At 43.8% G+C, this 19878-nt stretch overlaps 7 protein-coding genes across 7 annotated transcripts; 3 read left to right on the plus strand and 4 right to left on the minus strand.

The window, feature by feature from the left end:
• Positions 1–21: 21 nt before the first annotated feature.
• Positions 22–1850, minus strand: V1512DRAFT_261263 (Hnm1p). Its single transcript, XM_066916038.1, has 2 exons — positions 1692–1850; positions 22–1641 (listed from the first exon to the last, which is right to left on the minus strand). Exons 1-2 carry the CDS (start codon positions 1785–1787, stop codon positions 142–144), a joined length of 1596 nt encoding a protein of 531 aa, XP_066772196.1. The 5' UTR covers positions 1788–1850; the 3' UTR covers positions 22–141.
• Positions 1851–3269: 1419 nt separating this feature from the next.
• Positions 3270–5513, minus strand: V1512DRAFT_261269 (uncharacterized protein). The gene is made up of 2 exons (XM_066916039.1): positions 4473–5513; positions 3270–4420 (listed from the first exon to the last, which is right to left on the minus strand). Exons 1-2 carry the CDS (start codon positions 5356–5358, stop codon positions 3723–3725), a joined length of 1584 nt encoding a protein of 527 aa, XP_066772197.1. The 5' UTR covers positions 5359–5513; the 3' UTR covers positions 3270–3722.
• An 87-nt stretch (positions 5514–5600) lies between these two features.
• Positions 5601–10765, plus strand: V1512DRAFT_261271 (uncharacterized protein). Its single transcript, XM_066916040.1, has 3 exons — positions 5601–5794; positions 5846–5876; positions 5936–10765. The coding sequence occupies exon 3, from the start codon at positions 5948–5950 to the stop codon at positions 10688–10690; it is 4743 nt and encodes a 1580-aa protein (XP_066772198.1). The 5' UTR covers positions 5601–5794; positions 5846–5876; positions 5936–5947; the 3' UTR covers positions 10691–10765.
• Positions 10766–11861: 1096 nt separating this feature from the next.
• Positions 11862–13547, plus strand: V1512DRAFT_261273 (autophagy-related protein 17). Its single transcript, XM_066916041.1, has 2 exons — positions 11862–12413; positions 12461–13547. Exons 1-2 carry the CDS (start codon positions 11946–11948, stop codon positions 13325–13327), a joined length of 1335 nt encoding a protein of 444 aa, XP_066772199.1. The 5' UTR covers positions 11862–11945; the 3' UTR covers positions 13328–13547.
• On the minus strand, positions 13333–14995 carry V1512DRAFT_261274 (RIO1 family-domain-containing protein; the record flags this gene model as incomplete). The annotated part of the gene is made up of 3 exons (XM_066916042.1): positions 13333–13492; positions 13543–14641; positions 14691–14995. The coding sequence occupies 3 exons, from the start codon at positions 14993–14995 to the stop codon at positions 13391–13393; spliced, it is 1506 nt and encodes a 501-aa protein (XP_066772200.1). The 3' UTR covers positions 13333–13390.
• Positions 14996–16291: 1296 nt separating this feature from the next.
• V1512DRAFT_275446 (MBOAT, membrane-bound O-acyltransferase family-domain-containing protein) lies at positions 16292–18041 on the plus strand. Its single transcript, XM_066917827.1, has 3 exons — positions 16292–16755; positions 16808–16870; positions 16917–18041. Exons 1-3 carry the CDS (start codon positions 16372–16374, stop codon positions 17970–17972), a joined length of 1503 nt encoding a protein of 500 aa, XP_066772201.1. The 5' UTR covers positions 16292–16371; the 3' UTR covers positions 17973–18041.
• On the minus strand, positions 17987–19544 carry V1512DRAFT_261279 (uncharacterized protein). Its single transcript, XM_066916043.1, has 4 exons — positions 19431–19544; positions 19351–19369; positions 18897–19206; positions 17987–18848 (listed from the first exon to the last, which is right to left on the minus strand). The coding sequence occupies exons 1-4, from the start codon at positions 19446–19448 to the stop codon at positions 18254–18256; spliced, it is 942 nt and encodes a 313-aa protein (XP_066772202.1). The 5' UTR covers positions 19449–19544; the 3' UTR covers positions 17987–18253.
• Positions 19545–19878: the final 334 nt, after the last annotated feature.

Raw genomic sequence — 19878 nt, forward strand, 5'->3', positions numbered from 1 at the left:
ATTAACCCCCGGATTATTAGATAAACATAGAACGACGTATATTTATTTATAGTCTAGAATTCACATATATTTTTTATTAAAAATTTTGAAACAAAACTCATATCTACAATTTCCCAATACCTTTCAACTTATCTTTACACTTTAGCTCGATTTCTCATCAACAGAGCTGCTTTCCTCAAACCGCTTTACTTCATCAGTAACCTCTATTCCATTTGAAACTTCAATCTTGCGGATATAATTCTTCCGACCGGTCACAAACCACGAAACCGTACCGAAAATGGCAGTAATTCCAAAAGCAACAATACAGTAGTTCATGTTGTTACCGTCGACCGGAATTGAGGTTGGGAAGAAAAAGAATATAGTCGTGAAAACCAGGTAAAGCGCTCCAAGAATGTTGCAAACCCATCCAAACCAGATTCCAAGCGAGTAATATCCAGGAGTGAAATTACGACGACCAACAATCATAAGAGCAACGATTGGAAGCAAGTACGAGACGTACAAACCGACTGTAGCGATCGCCAACACGGTCAAGAAAGCAACGGCAGATCCAAAGTAAATAGCAATAAAAGCGCACTGGAAAAACGCGGCAACAAGGATAGCATTGACTGGGACGTCGAAGCGCTTGTCAACCTTGCACAACCACTTGGAGAACGGCATGGCACCGTCGCGGGCAAAAGCAAAGACTGATCGCGATCCCTCAGTCAACAAGGCATGAGAGGCGTTGAAAGAGCAGACGAACGTAATGACCATCAAACAAGTAGCGCCAGCTCTGTTGTTCAAAGCGTCAAAGAAGATTTCGAGAAGAGGAACACCAGTGGCGGTGGCCTCGACAGCATCAACATCGACAAGACAGTAAAGGAGCGCAATAATGTACACTAATCCGGTGACGAATCCAATAAAGACGGACATAACCATAGCACGAGGTGCCTCCTTGGTGGCATTGTGAAGCTCCTCACTCATGTGAGCTGGTGCATCATAGCAGCACATTCCGTACGCGCTCTGCAAGATTCCAAGAATGATGACCATACCAGTGTTATTCCAGCCTGAGTCGTTGATCGAAGACGTAAACACAAACGAAGCATCACGCTTGCCGGGGGTGACAGCCAAAATGACGACGGTCGTAACAATAAATCCAATGACAGACCACCAAAGAGCAAAATCGTTAATACGGTTAAGAATCTTGCTTCCAAAGATGTTGATGAAAACGCAAACAATGCACACTGCCCAGCAAAGTAAAACAACCTGGTAAGGTTTAATTTCATAGTTTTCGTTGTCCAACTCAGCCATGCCGGCAATAAATCCACCACATTGGAAAATAGCAGTCGAGCCCATACACAGCAAGCCAGCAAGCTGAATCCAACCAGTAATGTACGACAGGCCACGACCCCATGGCGAGCACTTGGTGACTAAAAGAACCCAAGAATACTGGCCACCTGCGACCGGATATGCAGAGCAAATTTCTGCCATGGAAAGAACAACGAAAATGGTGAAGAAGCAAACGCCGACCCATCCCCAGAAAAGAGCAGCTGGGCCACCGTTAAGCATCGCTGAACTCAAAGTGGATCCAAGGGCGGTCCAGCAAGTAAGAATGGCAAATGAGAAACCAATCATAGAAAGCAATGAGAAGGATCGCTTCAACTCCTATAGCACATGTTAGTCAAATAAGTAGCTGCCGTAGCGATAGCACATACAGGCTTGTATCCAAGTTCTCCAAGCTGTTGATCATCTTTGTCCATTACTCCTTGAGACTCAATATTTGGGTGAATGATAAGTTCTGGTTGCTCCATTTCGATATCCCAATTGAGTTTGGATAATAGCTTTGCCAATACAGAAGAACCAATCTAGAGAAGGTGGCAGGCATTGTTAATATATATATATATACATATGTATTGACATGGAGCGCTAACGGGCGCATGTCAAATAGCATAATCAGAGTCCTAGCTCCGAAAGATTCGTGTCCCTATCTACCAACTAGTGCTGAACTTAAGTTTTTCCGATGTACAAGATAAGGGAGGCTTAATTGCCGTAGAGTCTATCTGTCTTGCAAGTTGAATTATAGTTTACGACTGAGTCAAATACAAGAACGTTTAAACCTGTTAACGGCCTCCGTCACGGTAGCTACGACCGACAAACCTTAATATCCAAGGACATGGTCTGATAAGATCTTAAGCGCCACAGAAAACGCATCTTGAAGCTAACATGTCCATAATAATCGCGAGAGAATACTTAAGTCTTGACCTAATTTATCACGCATCATTCAAGTCATGCTTAGAGTAAGCACATTAAAAACTGGTTCTATTTCGCGAACTCTTTCAAAGAGCCATATTATGTCTCACTTTAGAACTGGTACAGTTGACTCAAGGGTAGACATTTCGGGAGCGGCGGTACCTGCATTTACTTTCTTCGGCGGTTTGACCCGCCTCAACCTGCCGCCCCGGTTCCGAGGTAATACAAAAAAACAGCCATCTACGTAATTATGTCAATTGATTTAGTTGGTGGCGGTCTATAAACACCAGTTGCCAGCTACGAGGCGTCTCTTTTAATGCTTTTTTGACTTCTGCTTGCAATACAGTCTACGAAGTTCAGATATCAAAGTCTGATCGTACTCATCAAAGTGAGATTTTGTTGACAGTTCAATTTAAATCATGCCAAATAACATTCTGCGAATGCATAGGTTGTACTTTCCTAAAATCGGCAATAAGAAATTAGCGGAAGATATCGAACATCCGATGACATGACTCTATCCATCAGCACCGGTTAGGTAAAGCCTGGACATTGACGAGACACCGTCACAGAACAAATGCCGCTTTCTTTAAGTTCCCGAAAATTAGGAGCTTGCCGACGGCGGGCGGCATACATACATAATACATGACAGTATAAAAACGCCACATACACCATTTGGCTCTCTGGTGGCGGCGCCTTATTCTATGTGGCGTTTTTCTGAACAAGCGTCGTTCGTGATCTACGCATCGAAGCGGCTTGTAAGCATCTGTTGACTTTTGTTAAATTTCGTATATAATCTCATTTGCAGCAAAAAGTCGAAGGTTGTGACCAGTAACATATGTGGCCATTTAATTTCTTTACGCAATTACTATGTATCTCGTACTAACGATACTGTTGTTAGATAAAGGTTTTGCTCCAAAGTTGTCTGGCGCGCGGCTGGATACCATAAGAAAACTTTTTGTTCTGACGCGCTAAAGCTTAACATTTAGCGTTGAGCCGCGCTGTTCTGCGCTGTTTTAATAAAAAACTAGACTCGAAGATTAGTGGTTACTAATAGCGTGATGTTGACGTTGTCATCCCGAGTAACACTATCGGTGATTATGTGATACTCAAATATTGCACTAACTTGTAAAAATATTAAATGAGACCGTAACAGAACTATCAAATATTTTCAAATTTAAAACTGTTTCTCACGATTGTGATCATACATTGTCCGTTTTGTGACTTACTACCAGGCTTGGGCCATGTAGGCAATGACATCAAAGAGAAACGTTCAAAGCATTTCTGGTTAAAGAGAATAAATATTTTTATACCTTTACTTGTAGTCTAACATTTATAACCTGGGAGACAGTATATTAGTATTAGCCAAGCGATTAGATCCAAGACCAGTTTCTACTGGTCATTTACGGATAGTTATATGCATGACCTTGTCTTCTTTTCTCTCTCTTGATTTTCTCTCAAATTAATAACCTATTGTTTATTTGTTGATATTGACTATGTTAATCGCTTTTGAGTACGGCACTGTCACTATTTTTTTCGACTTCTTGCGCCTCTAATTGCTCCCCGTCTTTCGCCTCTTCAGCATTATCGAAACTGTCAGGGGGTAGCGAATGTTTCTCTTGCACCTCTGTAGCAGTGCTTAAGCTGTCAGGCGGTAATGATACTTCTTTTTGCACTTCTTCCGCATTACTGAAACTGTCGGGCGGAGGTAAAACTTCCTCTTGAACTTCTTCAACCGTAGTGAAGTTATCAGATCGTAGTGATACCTCTTCTTGCGCCCCTTCGGCATTATTGAAGCCATCTGGCGGTAGCAATACCTCATTTGACGCTGAATTATCACCATTCTCCACTACTACACCTTCAGTGTTGCCTGTCTCTTGCATCATGGAAGTTAGAGTCTTAACAAGATTTGGATCTTTCGCCAGCTGCAACAGGGTATCATTAAACTTGTCAATATCACCATCTCGGCCCATAATCTCGGCAAGAGCCGCCTGCAGCTCGTCGCCAGCTCCGACTTGGCCAAATAAATTTGCAAGTGCGTCTGCGGGATTGAAAACTGTTTGCATTCTGCTAATGCGCTTTTCCCGCCGCTTAACAAACTCATGCTCAATCCATTGTTGTCTTTTCTCGGACGGACTTTTTCCAAACAAAGTATCAGCCCGTCTATTTAAACGCGCACGAAGGTCATTGTCCTTGTCTAAGTGATTCGATCAGTATTAAATATACCAAGACAAAATCAAACAGCTTACTCCGCTCGTTGTTAAGCTGACGCCATCGTTTCTTTCTCCGTCTGTTGGTCAGCTGCAGCCTTTCGCGCTCCTCGGCATTCTTCGGCGGTAATCGCCGCCTTATTCGGCGTTTCTTACGAGGTAATCCATCTTCGCCATGACCCGATTCTTCAACAACTTCATACGCTTCATCTTCACCAAGAATGGTGGACAAGGCAGTCGTAATAGCCTGTAGCAAAATTTCTGGATCAATATTGGTGGCACTCTGAAGTTGGGCTATGGCGGCGACCGGATCTGACAAGTCCATACCCATGATGAGCTCGTTCAAATTAATATCACTCAAAGCACTGTCGCCCTCAGTCGGTACTAGATGCGTATCAATTGCCTCACTAGAGCTTTCTACAAGAGCGTTGTCATTGATTTGATCCTGGCTCTCATTGACCGAATCAAGCAACTGCAGTTGTGGATCAAATGGTATTTCGGCATGAAGCTGGTCATCCGGATGCTCGTCTTGTTGGTATGAATATGCGCCGTCTGTGTGTTGAAGTTCTGCATGCTGTGCGTTGTTGAGTTGTGCTTGGTCAAATTGTTTATTGAAATTTTGCAATTGCTGAAACTGATCATCATTGTGTATAATCTGCTCATTATCGAACTGCTCTTGCGATATATCACCGCGTAGAAGAGCAGCGGTAAGTTGCTCTTGATCGATATCGCGATGTTGGTGATACGGCTCGTCACCAACACCAGAGTGCAGGTCTTGATCTGCCAATGGTACATCATGCTCCTGTGCGTCTACTTCCTCCCGATCCATACCGGCTGTCAGTGCCGCCGCAATAGCGGCGTCGGTCAGCGGCATCTGATGAAGTTGCTCATGAATGTGCTCATTGTCTTCGTGCCCCACGTTCATATTTACAGTTCAGGGGAAAGTCGTTAGGCAAGCCGCAGTGCGTGCGGTTCGGGCTTGGACTTCGCAGATCGTTGAATTTCGGCGTCAAACTTTGGTGCGCAATGGCGTGTGTTGTGGGTGTTAAATTCGGTGAATTTGAGGTGGACTGCTCTGGGACTGCGTTTGCGAGAAAATATTTCCAACGAAGCCCTAGCTATAAAAGCCCTAGCTGTAAAGCCCTATCGTATGCTTGAGCGTAAAATAAAGTTCATTTGCACAAGACCCCTGAAATTGTCAGTAGACGGGAAACAAAGTTCAAAAGCCAACTTGATCATACTTTGAACGGGATTTTGATCAGAAAGATTAAGCTAAAACAAGCAGAGGTTACTCATTCACAAATCAGTAAATTTTATACTGAACATAGAATACAATCGGTAAATTATACTGCGCTGTTTTGGTAAGTTTTATTGGCAGAGTTCTCAATGTCAACAAATGCTGATGAGTTTAGACTGGTAGAGGACGCGTCGCCTTGACCTTAGGTAGAGTCGCGACACTGCCAATTGAACGTTTCAGCTTCGGTGCTAAAAGATTTCTATAGGTTGCGTCTTTAATGTTACCCAGCGGGTCAGCAGATCAGACTAAGGCTAATGCTACCGATGGGAGTAATACATATCGAATCGGTAATGTCTTCAGGACTTTAACGAAAGGGTTAAAGACTTCGTATGCAACGGCAAACAGCAGTGAATCCATCAATAGTAAAAGTTCAACTTCAATTCTTTCTTCACAGCTAGGAGATGGTCGCACCTCAAAAGTTTGGGGTGTTGATTTCGAGGTTCTGTTTGCACAACTCAAAAATGGATCTTCTAATGAGGACCGATTAGTTGCAGCCAATGCATTTGCGGATGCAATCAAACGTTCAGCAGTTTCCAAAAGTGTTGTTGAAATATGGTATGCAGCACAAGACATGCTCACTCCAAACAATCCAGTCGACGTTCGTAAGGCTGCTTTTAACCTGCTTAATGCCTGTATTGCATATGACGGAGATGAAGATGCCACATCTGTTAATAAGCTGGTTTATTACCGTACTCTGGTGGAATATCCTGTGAGCAACGATTTTGATCTTCAATTGCGCTCATTAAAAGCTCTCACCAAAAATGGGCGGGAATTACCTGTTTTGGGTCCAACAGAAAGTCCACTCGCATTGATACTGTCGACATGGCTGAATGTAATATTCAAGCAAGTTGTTCAAGATCGAGGAGCCGCGAAAGCGGTCGGACAGGACCTGAACTCAGATGATCGAGCAAGTCTTCCAAGTGAAGAAAATCTTCATGACATATCTGCTTACATCATCAATCTTTTGAAGTTCAATTACTATGCGTTTGATGAGAAAGGTATTGTTTTACTTTTGAAAGACGTTCTCAACATTTGCAGAAAAACGTCGAGCAAGTCAGATATTATTGAAGGCATCGACATGGTGAACACCCTCACTGTTTACGGTAATTTACCATTGTCAATGTTACGGCAAAGCATTGAAACAATATGTGCTGCTAGCTCTTTAATTCCAGAATTATTCACAATGTGCTGGGAAATAATATTGCATTTGATGAATAGTCATCTTGCCACTAACATGGTCGGAACTTTGTACGATATTTTACGAGAAAAAAAGGCTCCGAGTCGTGGAGTTTTAAAGGGTGCTATAGTTTTTTTACAAAAGTTGTTGGAGCATGATCCAACAAATCAGAAAGTTTACAATCTGAATCTGAACTCTACCACTAGGTCATTTAACATAGTAATGAACTCTGCGAACAATATTTTAATTGACCAGGCAGTGTGTAAGAGCATGATGAAGTTGCTCTTGAACAATGAAGTTTACAACAACATCCGCTATGAGGACTATAAGTCACCAGATTCGCCCTTGGTAATAATTGCGCGTGCATCAAAGAATGCGATTTTACCAATTAAAGGGGTAGAAATGTCATCTGGCCTTGATGAGGAAACCGATCCGGCAAACTCAGTCAGACATTATCTAGAACAGATTCTGTTAAAGTTGAAGGCTTCTTATCTTGCTGATACTTTTGCTGGTCCTGCGGAGCTGCTTATCGGTTTTTTCCTCGAGGTGAGCCCACATCTTGACGAAGAAACCGCTGATTTGGTTGTCAGCTATTACGTGCAAGAGCACATTTGTTTTCCATCGACAAGTGGCTGGCAAAATCATGTTGAGGAAATACTGCAAGCTTTCTACCGTGATCAGTCAAGATCGCTAGCTTTACGAACAAAAGTCATTCACCATATGAAAGCGGTGTACTGGATTGTTAAAGAAGTTTGTGAAGAGGATGTCGTGGAGCAGTTTCTGGATAGAATATTTAGTTCTATTCCAATTGAGTCTGATATGAACATGCTGGCGCAAGTCATCGATTTTGGTGTAGGAGTTGCCGCATTACTAGAGATCGACGGCTTCAAAAAGCTGGTGGCATTGTTCCACAGTTGCATGCGCACTCACAACCAGGCGATTTCGAATTCTACAACGCAAAAGCGACAGTCGATTATGGATCTGAACAGTACAGAGTTCAACTTGACAACCTCGATACCTGCACTACATTCGTCTCAATCTAGTGCATCTTCATCACAGTCAAAAGTGGCACCTCTAACTAGCGAACTTGGCCCAACAATTGAAGACGTGCCAATCGTTTTTACCGCATCTCATATCATTGCTAAAGCGTTTGTGATTATGTTTTTGCATGGTCTAGAGCGTAATGGCGCTAAATGTGCTGTGATTTACAAAACTTTGCTAAAAATCACAAACGTGCCGTCGGAATGGGATCCGGAGACTGTGGTAATCATATATCGATTGCTCTTCCGGATACGTGTAAACAAGGCTTCAAGAGTAGTGCTATTAACCATTACCGACATGGATGGCCTAGCAGACACCCTTGGTCGACATTATCCACGAATGGCACCTGAAGCACGCAAAGATGCGCTGTGGATACACCCAGAGCCAGATGAGATTCTGGGCGCACCAATACCACCGCGTGCAAGCTATTACGTTACTGTGTGCGGCAATGATAACAAAGTTCAACTGGAATCGCGGTATGCTCAAGAAGGAGATGAAATTACCGAGGAATACTACATTACCCGAAAGCAGGGAATAGCAGGGCTGAATATTTCATGCTGGCTGTCTTCAATTGTGCAGCAGCTGAAAGATGGTGCGAGTTGGGAGGTCTACTCTTTCATTTTAGGTCATCTTGCACCTCAATTGGCAAACTTGCAGCTGTATATGTACTCAAAAACTGAGATACAATGGCTTAGATCGGTATTTTGCGAGCAGATTTCAACCAAAATTCCGTCAGTAGAGCTTCCAAGAGGAATATCTCGTGCTGACATTCAAGCTGTTTTGGTACGGACGATGTCTTCTCTGCTCAGTTATCATATGTTCTTTTCCAAGATCGACCAAGATAATATCGTCAAGGCGCTTTTGGTAGGGCTCATGTCATCTGAGAAAGTTGCAGCTCCAAGTGTGCATAGTCTGTTGGTGTGCAGTTACGAGTTCCCTATTTCCATCAAAAAATTCTTGTCACAAATCTTCACAAGCTTTCAAACAAAAATTACAAATCCTGGACTGAGTGTACACATCTTGGAGTTTTTGACTGCCATGGCCCGAATTCCGTCCGTTACGTCAAACTTCACACAAGATGACTTCAAGCGCGTGTTTGCAATGTCTTTTAAATATATGGAGCACGCGAATGATCTGTCGTCCTCGTCGTCAACACCGACGTCACCAGCTGCTGCTGCATCGTCAAATTTGAGTAGAGTGTTGTCGCAATACCTGATTGCATTGGCTTATAGTGTTGTTTCGACTTGGTTCCTTGCGATGCGTATGTCCGACCGAAAGGATTTGGCACCGTTCATTATTCGTGGTCTTTTGCTAGCTAACGGCAATCGCGCGTCGTTGCAGACGGCAGGGAATGTCCCATCAGCGGGGCCAGAGAAGCCAGGTCCTATGACCCCAAGCGATGAGCGCAGCTGGGCATCTATAGATTTGATTTCACGTTTCACATATTCTGATGTTGAGTTGAAGATGCACACAGTGTTTTCTGGGTTATCGCGAAACAGACCCAAGAGCGAGGTAGTGGGCAATATTTGGATACATGGTATCAGCATAGTGTCTATTGAGACATTTGTGAAAACCGGTATGTCGCAGGTGGTCGTTCGAAGACCTTCTGGAACATCCTCGTTTAATATTTTCCCTGATAATCGGATGGTACCGTCGTTGACTGATCCTAAGTTGCTGCTGTCTGGAGGCGCATCTTTGCGGTCGAGCAACACTGAAGCAAGATCGCCGTCGCCGCCTGCTGATTCTATTTCTGCCGATGATCAGCTGTCGTTTTTGCCAGGGTACTTTTTTACCGAGCTCGTAACGCCACCTGAGTTCCAATCAACGTTGTCGCCGACTTTGATTCAGAATCCGTCGGAGTGGGCGACCGTTCGTGCGATCAGCATGTTTGATCGGACTCCAGTGGTAGAGTTTCATAAGATTGGTATTATATATATTGGTTTAAACCAGAGTTCAGAGAACGATATCCTCGCAAACTCGGTTGGATCCAAGCCGTATCTTGACTTTTTGGACGACATGGGCAAGTTGATACGATTGCGTGGAAATACGCAGGTTTATACCGGTGGGCTTGATACAGAGAATGATACTGATGGTGAATATGCGTACGCTTACTCTGACAAGATCACGCAAGCTATATTTCATTGTACTACAATAATGCCTAGCCGGCGGTCGGGGTCGGGGTCGGGGTCAGAATCAGAGTCTGAGGATGCACCGTTCGATGGAGAAAGCTTGTCAAATAAGAAGCGTCATATTGGAAACAATTATGTCAATATTTATTGGAATGATTCCGGGAAGCAGTTTCAATTTGACACAATCCGATCGCAGTTCAATTTCATCAACATTGTCATTTCACCTCACACACGGCACGCTACCACATTTGACCCAGATTCAACTTCGTCTTCAATAGCTTCGGCATTGATTGGAGGCAGCGAAGACTCATCGCTTCAGTTTTTTAAGGTCAGAGTGTTTGTCAAGCCGTCGGTTGATGCGTCGACCATTTTCTCGTCTCCTGCGTCGCATCTGAAGGTGATTGGCAAGAGCTCGCTGTCATTGTTCGTGCGTAACATTGCATTCAATGCTGATATTTTTGCCGTCGTGTGGCACGCTCGGCCGGACGATGAGTACTTGTCCAACTGGCAGTACAGATTGAGGCAGATTCGCAATTTGCGGGATAGAACGGTGGCAGCAGCGGAAAAGGCGGCTCAATCTACAGTGGAGACTGAGCAGAGACAAAAGGATTGATACTACGGCCAGTGTTTATGTGTTATTATGATAAGGAATTGGAATGTACTCTATATATACGTAATTTTTCATGCTAAATATCGGAGTCGGAGCCGTCGTAAAATGCAATACTTCATTCATAATCGTAAAAGCTTTGGGCGACCGATCTTAACCGCAACATCGGCACGGCTGGTTACAGGATCAGTACCAAACAAGGCCGTCATAGGTGTCCTAGGCGCATGATCCGCACGAGCCTGCCTTGCTGCCATGCGACGTTTGCGCAAATTCGGTTTCGGACTCGTTGAAGGCGGTACGCCAAGTAAGGCAAGTACTTTTGGTTTGCGATTGCCGATCGCAGTCGCGAGCGCACGTTCATGAACAGGGTCAATGTCGAGGTTCTCTTTCTCAAACTCGATGTCGCTTCCGTCATTCATGCTTGACTGATAGGAGTTGCGATTGCGGTGTCTATAAAACGGAATGTTCTCTTTGTCGACGTACCAGCTGCTTCCCGCTGCCAGTGTCGAGCACTGCGAATTTCCTAGATTGGATCGTTTCTGGAACGGAAGGTTGTGCAATCTGTCAACGACCAGGACTTGCTCCACGATGTTGCAGAACGGATAGCTAGCGCAAGGTATTGTCGAGACGCTCTTCTCTCTTCCACAGCACGAGGATATAGTAACGACATCACGGCACATGATTGATGGCAAAAATATACAGAAACAGAAGAAAACGAAAATAGCGACAGAATCAGAGATATACACTATACATTATATTAGTTTCGAACACAGACGATTTGTTTATAGATTGCCTCATTGATCATAATGTGGCTTGGACAGAGATCATGAAACGCCAACATCTTCATAGTCGATTTCAAATCAAACATGAGCCACAGCGCACGTACTATACAGACAAAGGAACAGTTGACTAAGCTGTGAACTTTTAGTTCCTCACGACATCCGTCTTCAGCCTTATTAATTCTGCTGATGGGGCTGCGATGCGTCGCATCGCATCATGGATCTTTGCCGCATTGCAGTGTAATAAATCGAACACTGTAAAGCGACCTGCTCGTGAGCGCATGAATAACAGTACAAGCTCAACATGTAAGAGAACGTAAACAATTAAAGATTCAATTGGCTTGATGATGGAGAAAGCTTGAATTCTGCGGCTTAGTACGTACGTAACGTAAACTGTAGGGCTTATTCACCCATCACATGTTAAAGTCGTGCGAATAGAGAATCCCGCGACAGATAAGAGCGCGGATGAGTAAACGGCAGGAATGGAAACAGAATGGTTTGTGAACGCGAAACGCGCTCTAGCAATCGCACAGTCGGTTTGCTCACAGGCAGACGCGCTGGTCGATACGGCACGCGAGTCGCTTGAATGCGCGTTTGCGATACACTCAAAGTCGCTGTTCTTGACAAAAGAGATACAAAGTCAAATGGCATTGCTCTATCACACAAATCAAGCAATTCACAGTTCTACGGCAGAGTATGAGAAGGATTTCAAAGACAGTCTAGCCGAACTAGATAGATCCGGTGCTCGGCTGGACTCAAGTTTATCACGACTAGAGACAAGTATAGTTGATCCCGGCTTTCGCACGGTTTCCAGCGAGATTGCCGCTTCAGTGTTGAAGAAAAGCGCTGCTGTTGCAACGAAGGATTTACAGTCTTTGAAAGATTACATTGATGACAGCGTGGTAGAAGAGCTTAAAGAACAATTACGACAGGCTATTGATTTCTTTCGAGTGAGTTCTTTAAATTCGCTGACAATAGTAATACTAACATACATCAGGTATCGCATGACAGAATAGTCGAAGACACCTCTTTGTTTAACGCCGAGTTGTCAGAATTGTCGTCGAATGTTGCGCAATCTGTACGGCCGACATCTGATCTGACGGTATACAGACAGCTCACAGATTCACTAGAATCAATAGGAGAGTATGGATTCTCGATGGGCCAATTGTTGGAATCTTTGACACTTCATTATGACAAATGCTCACAGGCCTTGATGACCTCGAGCACGTCAGATCTTGAAGATCCGGATCGAAATGATTTGGTAGAGGTCTTACGTGATGACGCGTCGCAAGTCGATGGCGTCGTAGATGAATTACGGCAGCGTCTGGTTGATATAGAGGTATCAAGTGACTCGATAAAGTCGTTCTTGGTTGAGGCTTCAAATGGTTATAAACTTACGTCAAAGCTATGCGGTGACATAGGTCAATACCAGGAACAACTCGAAGGCCATTTGTTGGCGGCGCAGAAATTTTCGTCTAGCGTTTCAAATTATTTCGATCGACGCAATTCGCTCCTTGACGAGCTCAACTCGCTTGTAAGTTATTATGAGCAATTCATGCATAGCTACGATGCTTTGGTTCTCGAAGTCATACGTCGGAAAAATGCGCAAAAGACAATGGAAAAGGTTGCGAGGGATGCACTGGCTAAGCTAGAGGCTATATACGAAGAAGAAGTTACGTCGCGCAAGTTGTTTAGACAACGCAACGGTGACTATCTACCTAGTGACTTATGGCCAGGCTTATCTGATCCGCCGATCGGTTACGAGATCATTGCTCATGAAGTTTCTCCTTTGCCTGATCTGAACAGAACATTAATCGATGAAGTAAAAAAGCGATTAATGGCTCCTTCCGGTCATTTAAAGTGATCATGCTTATGTATATTAAAATGCTTTTTGTACATATATTATATTTACACTTGATTGCATCGATCAGTAACGTTTCGAGTGACTGACAAGCTTTTTTTTCAAATGTTTTGGCATCTTCTTGGCGCGTTTTTCTTTTTTTTCGTCCTTGACTTGCTTTTTGCGCTCCTATGTTTGTTAGTGTGTAATTGTTTTGCAATATGTAAAGATTACTATACCTTTTTGTCTTCTTTGCTTTCGTATTTCTTGCCCTTGAGTACCGTCGGTCTGTCAACAAACTCTCTAGATGCATTCGAATCGTCATCCTCGTCTTCGTCTTCGTCGCTTTCGTTTTCGTCCTCGGCTTCGTCCTCGTCAGTTGACAGCTCGCTATCGTTGATGTCAAGATGCACAAGGTCCTTGTATACCAAGTCGTGTCCCTCACCGCTTTTGATACGGGCCACGTCTCTCTCAACATCGTAGACTTGCTCTAATGTCTGTGGGATGTAAATTTTTCTAAACACCGCATCGTCCATTGATGCGCTCTCGTTTGATGCTGGTTGCGTGGCTGCGAGCCTTTCAGTCAGATTTTCCAGTGCCAGATCTTCGTCTTTAGTGATTGTCATAATCAAACCAAAAATCTGCTGTTCAGAAAAGCAGTTTATGCCATGCTTGCTGAAAAAATCGTTAACGTTCTTGATATCCATTCTTAGAAACTCAAGACTGTGCGGATGGTCATGCTCGACCGACTGTGAAACATCGATGATGACTAATTTCTCTTGGTGGTAAAGGATGTTGTATTCACTCAAATCAGCATGAACCAGTCGGCATTTTTGGTACATGATGATCATGTATGCGACCAACTGATGATACAGGTTGACGTACTTTGCGTTTTCAATCTGTGCATCGTGTAGCCGAGGAGACGGCCAACCTTCTACACCCACGAATTCCATAATCAAAACATGCAATTTCAACGCGATCGGTTTCGGAGACGGGATTCCGGCGTGGTACAGCCGGTTCAGATTTCGCATCTCCTTCTCGGCCCACAGCTTCACCATTTTGCGAGGATTATGTCGGCTGTAACCATGTCTAAACCGAAATTCACCTGTCACGTATCGGTCTCGGTCTTTGAAAACCAAAATTGAAGTTTTGTAGATTTTAATTGCGCGGTGTTCGCCGGACTCTGTGATTGCATGATACACATTTGCCTCTTTGCCGGTACTTATGCATCCGTTGATTTCAGACAGTTCGCCCTTGTTTATAAACTTTGCTAAAATCTTACATGTACGTGGATCTAACACTTGTTCTATCGTTGCTCTATCTGACTTGTCTGTAACTCTATTATACAGTTAGTATGGTACTTTGAAATAGATGTCATACACCTTACTTGTTCTTAATTGTAGGTACTAACTGATCCACTTTAATTCTCGACGCATATCTCTCCAAAATCGCATTTGGATCCTTCAAGTTCTTGCCCTTTATTCCACTAACTGGCTCTTTTGGGTCATTAGGCTCGTCTTCCTCCTCACTGATATCTGAGTCTTCGTCGTCTTTATCAAAGCTTTCATCTTCAGCACTGCTCATTTTTTGCTTTAGACCTTCACTCGCAGCAGCCTCAAGCTCCTCTTTTAACTCTTCGTTCATTGATGTAAACAGTTTACTCTCCGCACTTGTAATTAGCGAAGTCTCCATTGTCAAAGTATGTTTGCCAGCAATTCTTAGCCTCAAATTTTTTTAACTGCGCCGCTCATCTCGCGGCTTGATTTGTGCGTACGGCGTAATTACTATCAACCTAATTCCTTCTCATGATGTTGTTTCACGCTCGAGGCGAACCGAAGCGAGTCGTCACCTGTTTTCCTCCACTACTTTGACTTATATAGTCTGTTTGATTTTTTTCTGCTCTTTGTGCCGCTTTTGCTGTGTTGTGTCTGCATCTTCCAGCTGCTAATTATTATTGTTTGTGACTAGTTCATCTCTACTACCGCATGCCCAAATGCGTATGCCTGCTACACTATGGGAACAGTTCGAGCTAAAAGTGTATGCACATACTCTACCGTTTTTTTTTTTGGTTTTTTCTTCTGTCAGTTTCTTTCTGGACTTTCATCAACTGCGAAACACTTCATGACGCAAAGCAACAAAGTCAGTAGTCTAGATGTTACGGAAGAGTAATCCAAAGTGTTCAGTGCTTTGCATAATGTCATAGAGCCCAGCTGCGAGAATACTCTTCGGTCGATCGTTAGCAGTGGTGCTGATATAAGCGTTGATTCTACGAAAGGTTCATCTGTGCATTATCAACATATTCGATTGTCTGCCTGAGAACAGCTAGTTGGATGTACTGGGATGGCGGTGCTGGTGCAAATCACATATCTAACAAATGCTTTACGAAAGTTCAACGTAGCTCTAACGGCGGGGATTATTTAGTAGGCCTTTTCCTGTGGCCTGACCTGACTGCAACCAGTCTCCTTCTCTGTTGTCTTTCTAAGTACAACTGTCTAATTTTTTTGTTCTTGTTTTGCGTGTTTGTGTCTGTTCAGTTTTTGAACTGTGTTAGATTTAATAAGCAATTAAGCCCAGATTAGTTTGTAGATTATAAGCTTGCGATTGCTTTGTTCAGTCGTATAATAGTGCAACAGGCAATTGGTCGGACGATGATAAATTGAGTATATCAATTACTAAGATATCCAATATAACCTGAAGGTAATTTGTTCTATTGTACGTAGTAAAAAAAATTTAACAGCTAAAATGACTTCGTTCTTGAAAAAAAAAAGTATGAATACGAGATTGGATCCTGTTCTCATGAAAATATCATTGGCGTTTTCTGTCATTGAAGGTCAAACAATTGGAGATAAAACATAAATACTGTACAGTATAATAAGCAAAAAAATGCAGCTAATTAACAAAACAATCTGAATTAATGTAAGCCATTTTATCTGTAGACAATCAACGAAAGCATATGATAACTTACGTACGCATATGCCCACCACCCCCTTTGGGACGAGTCGTGAGTTTAACCTCCAACGAGACCAAATTCACCACGAAGTCCCTTTAAGCTTTGCCATTATATAGATATGGTAATGCAGACCAGCATTAAATCCGTAGCGTTTGCCGAAGAATTGGTAACAACAGAACTACCGGCACCAGCAAAATCAGCAAAATCACTACGACGGTTTCCGGTGACTGAATACGTTGTACGTCCGTCACTGTTCAGCTATCAGGATGACCTTGGGATGACACCAGCGAGCCAAACTGAATCAGAAAAGGAATTTACCAAACTGGAGGCAGCCAGCCCAAACTTTTCGGGTTTCTACTGTGCGTTTTGGGTTATGATGTGTACATCAATACTTAGACCATTGGCGTACAAATGGCACAATAACGAGTCGCTACGGGAGTTGAGTATCCCCAGATTGTCATTAACGCGTTTGTCTGAACTTACAGCCTGCGAGATTGTGCTGGTACATTCCTTGAGACTCTGATACGACTACAATGGATCTGACTAGATTATAGAATGGCATCACGTTAAGCTGCGTTTACATCCAAAAACTATTTGCATCGGGTACAATCTCATGGGTATGCTGATCGAGTAATAACATTTAACAGTACTGATGTATCACAGACCACTAGGGGATGGATATATCAATCATTCTTTGAACTGGCATTTGTTGTTGGCTGGATTACCTGGTTAGTGTATATCGACTGGCCATGGCCGCATTCTATTTTCTTTGTTTTGCATATTGTGGTTCATCTTATGAAAATTCACTCTTATTCGTTTTACAACGGATGGCTCAGCTCCGTATACAGACAGCTAAGAGCACTGCCGTCCAATAAATCAGACGAGCTTAGGGCTGCACTCATCTTAGAGCTAACATCTCCACTTGGCAACGTGGTGTATCCGGCTAACCTGACGTTAGCAAACTCTTGGGATTGGCTTCTAGTGCCTTCAGTGTCATACGACCTAGAGTTCCCACGCACACCTGCCGTCCGCAGACATGTCATGCTAAACCGTACACTTGCGCTTATTGGCGCAATCGTCATTTTCTACTTACACGTTGAATTCCAGATCGCACCTGTCATAGCTCAGGCACAAGCAGAGTATGGTCCCATCAAAGACGACTCGATAGCAGTCGCCGGTCTCATCATTGCGTGCGCGTTGCAGATCATGCTCCCGATGATGATCTCAGTCCTGATGGCATTCTTCATCATCTGGGAACTAGTCTTAAATCTGTTTGCTGAAATTACTCGGTTTGGCGACCGGCTGTTCTACGAAGATTGGTGGAACTCCTGCTCCCAACTTGAGTTTGCAAGGAGGTGGAACACGGTCGTGTATCGGTTTTTGTGGAGGCACATCTATAGACCAGTGCGATCACCGCTCAGGTCAATCACAGCCGAAAACATGAATAAGCCGCCACCTAAAAGCACTATGTCCCAGCGAGCAAAAGCTACGTTTATGACGTTTTTGGTGTCGTCCGTTTTCCACGAAGTGGTCGCGAGTACTAGCACACGCAAGTTTAAGGTGGCACTGTTTTGTCTACAAATGTCACAGATTGGAATGATCTGGATGCAAGAACTGGAACCAATTAAGCGACATAGAACTGTCGGTGTAGTCACTGGCTGGTCAACGCTAACTTTTGGGCTGAGTTTGAACTTAGCCATGTATCTAGTCACAATGTAGAGTACCGTTAGATGTAAAACAGGTTGATAGAATGCATATCATTTTAGACAAAAGCACTTATTGAAACAAAAACTAGTAGATTTACAGCTCTCATAACGTGCAATAACAAACTTTTTTGGCCCCCCTCCAATTTTAATGTTCACAAACCCGTCGAATCAACTGAACATTGCACATTACATTGTGCAAAATAACATTCTTTTTTTTAATAATGTGGACGGTAAAACTTATGGATGGAATGCAATGCGGACGAGACAAGGAGAGTTAGGATTAAAGATTGCAATTTACGACAAAGTAGGGAATCCAGACAAGTCAGTAAGGTTGACAGATGGAGTAGCAGGTTTTCGGGGTGCGCCGGTAGCAGCACTTCCACGGCCACGACCACCACGTCCGCCACGACCACGTCCACCTCTGTCTCCCCGCTCGCCGCCACGGCCACCACGGTTACCACCTCTGCCGCCACGTCGAGATTCAGAAGCAGGCTGAGCAAACTGAGGCTCAATCTCAAAAATGGTCTTCTCCTTCTTAGCCTTGGCCTTGACGTCTTTCGACTTTGGCTTCAAACCAGTGATATAAGGGCTCTCATCGACGTCATCAACCTCTTTAGTGAGAACAGTTCCCCATGAGCTCAAGTCCTCACCCTCGTGAGGGTTACGGGAAGGAAGCTTAGGACCAAGATCAGACGATTTGAGCCGCAGCTCCTCAAGGTACTCCTCAAAGGTCTTTGAGTTGTCTTCCTCGGGAACGGCAGCAGCCTCAGCCTCGCCGTCTTCAGCGGTAGGAGCAAGCTCAGCGGTAGCATCAGCATCAGCGGCGGTCTCGTCCTTCAACTCAGTAGTAGCTGATCCCCATGATTCGGTCACCTGTTTCTCAGAATCGCTACACTCTAATTAGCTTTATACAAGATATGGAATAATTCAAACGTACGCAGGAGTGTTTGATTGACGGTCAAACTGACGTCTGCTTCCACCACGTCCACCACGTCCGCCTCTGCCGCCACGGCCTGTTGAGGGTGCACCAGATTCAGTTGGGCGAGCACGGTTAGCGGCACGACCGGCGGTCTTGTCACGAGCAGCTTCCTCATTGGCGCTTCGTTGAGGGCGCGGTCGAGCATTCTCAGGACGAGCGGTCTTTGGAGGAGCATCTGTCTTCTTTGAAGACTTCGTTGGCTTGACAATCTCCTTTGGCTCAGGTGCTGGAGGGATCGAAACGGTAACGGGATCTTCTATGTCATCAGCTAGTTTGATTAGCGATGCTCTAATATCCTCAAAAATTTGTGAACATTGTCGAGAAATATCAGGTGCAATTGATAGATTATAAAATAGAATCATGATTTGACTTAATACTTCGAACAGAACACACATTCATTGAATAATCATACCTAATAAGCTGAACTTATTCTGTAGCAAATTACTGTTAGCCAACAATACACCAAATGCAATTGAACGAATTCAAACATACCTGATTAGACGAAGACATGTTAGAAATATGACCAGCTCTGAATAAATTAGTGGGTTTTTTTTCTAGTGACGAAAGTACCCGACGCAACGCAGTTCGTCAAAAGCAGGTGGTGGCTCAACTGCACAGCTGCGTTTGCACAAAGGTCCTCATCGCAGGTTAGGGCTAGATGGTTAGGGCTTTGTGCTCGAGTCTATTCATGCGGTTATAAAACGCAGTCACGCAAGCTAGTTACATAATAGATTATATAATACACAATCACGTGAAAACATAAATGACACATTTTGGCGCGTCAAATTCGTGTCAGTCGAAACGCGAACGTGACTAGCATAAATAGTAGTACGCTATGCATATACACCATAAACCATAAATTCTTCATACCATAGCCGACCCCTGTCTGCCAAACAAACCAATGTGGGTTAGACCCGAATCCCCCCCCTGGCTTCTTTCG

The sequence above is a fragment of the Lipomyces arxii genome, assembly GCF_038497795.1.
Source record: "Lipomyces arxii strain Phaff 12-163 unplaced genomic scaffold V1512scaffold_5, whole genome shotgun sequence".
NCBI lineage: Eukaryota > Fungi > Ascomycota > Lipomycetes > Lipomycetales > Lipomycetaceae > Lipomyces > Lipomyces arxii.

Coding starts and splice junctions, on each gene's coding strand:
- V1512DRAFT_261271 (XM_066916040.1), top strand. CDS start 5,948: ATGTTACCCAGCGGGTCAGCAGATCAGACTAAGGCTAATGCTACCGAT.
- V1512DRAFT_261273 (XM_066916041.1), top strand. CDS start 11,946: ATGGAAACAGAATGGTTTGTGAACGCGAAACGCGCTCTAGCAATCGCA. Junction 12,414..12,460: donor AGGCTATTGATTTCTTTCGA/GTGAGTTCTTTA, acceptor AACATACATCAG/GTATCGCATGACAGAATAGT.
- V1512DRAFT_275446 (XM_066917827.1), top strand. CDS start 16,372: ATGGTAATGCAGACCAGCATTAAATCCGTAGCGTTTGCCGAAGAATTG. Junction 16,756..16,807: donor CAGCCTGCGAGATTGTGCTG/GTACATTCCTTG, acceptor ACTAGATTATAG/AATGGCATCACGTTAAGCTG. Junction 16,871..16,916: donor CATCGGGTACAATCTCATGG/GTATGCTGATCG, acceptor GATGTATCACAG/ACCACTAGGGGATGGATATA.
- V1512DRAFT_261263 (XM_066916038.1), bottom strand. CDS start 1,787: ATGGAGCAACCAGAACTTATCATTCACCCAAATATTGAGTCTCAAGGA. Junction 1,642..1,691: donor GAGAACTTGGATACAAGCCT/GTATGTGCTATC, acceptor CATGTGCTATAG/GAGTTGAAGCGATCCTTCTC.
- V1512DRAFT_261269 (XM_066916039.1), bottom strand. CDS start 5,358: ATGAACGTGGGGCACGAAGACAATGAGCACATTCATGAGCAACTTCAT. Junction 4,421..4,472: donor TCAGCTTAACAACGAGCGGA/GTAAGCTGTTTG, acceptor CGAATCACTTAG/ACAAGGACAATGACCTTCGT.
- V1512DRAFT_261279 (XM_066916043.1), bottom strand. Junction 18,849..18,896: donor CGTCAATCAAACACTCCTGC/GTACGTTTGAAT, acceptor ATTAGAGTGTAG/CGATTCTGAGAAACAGGTGA.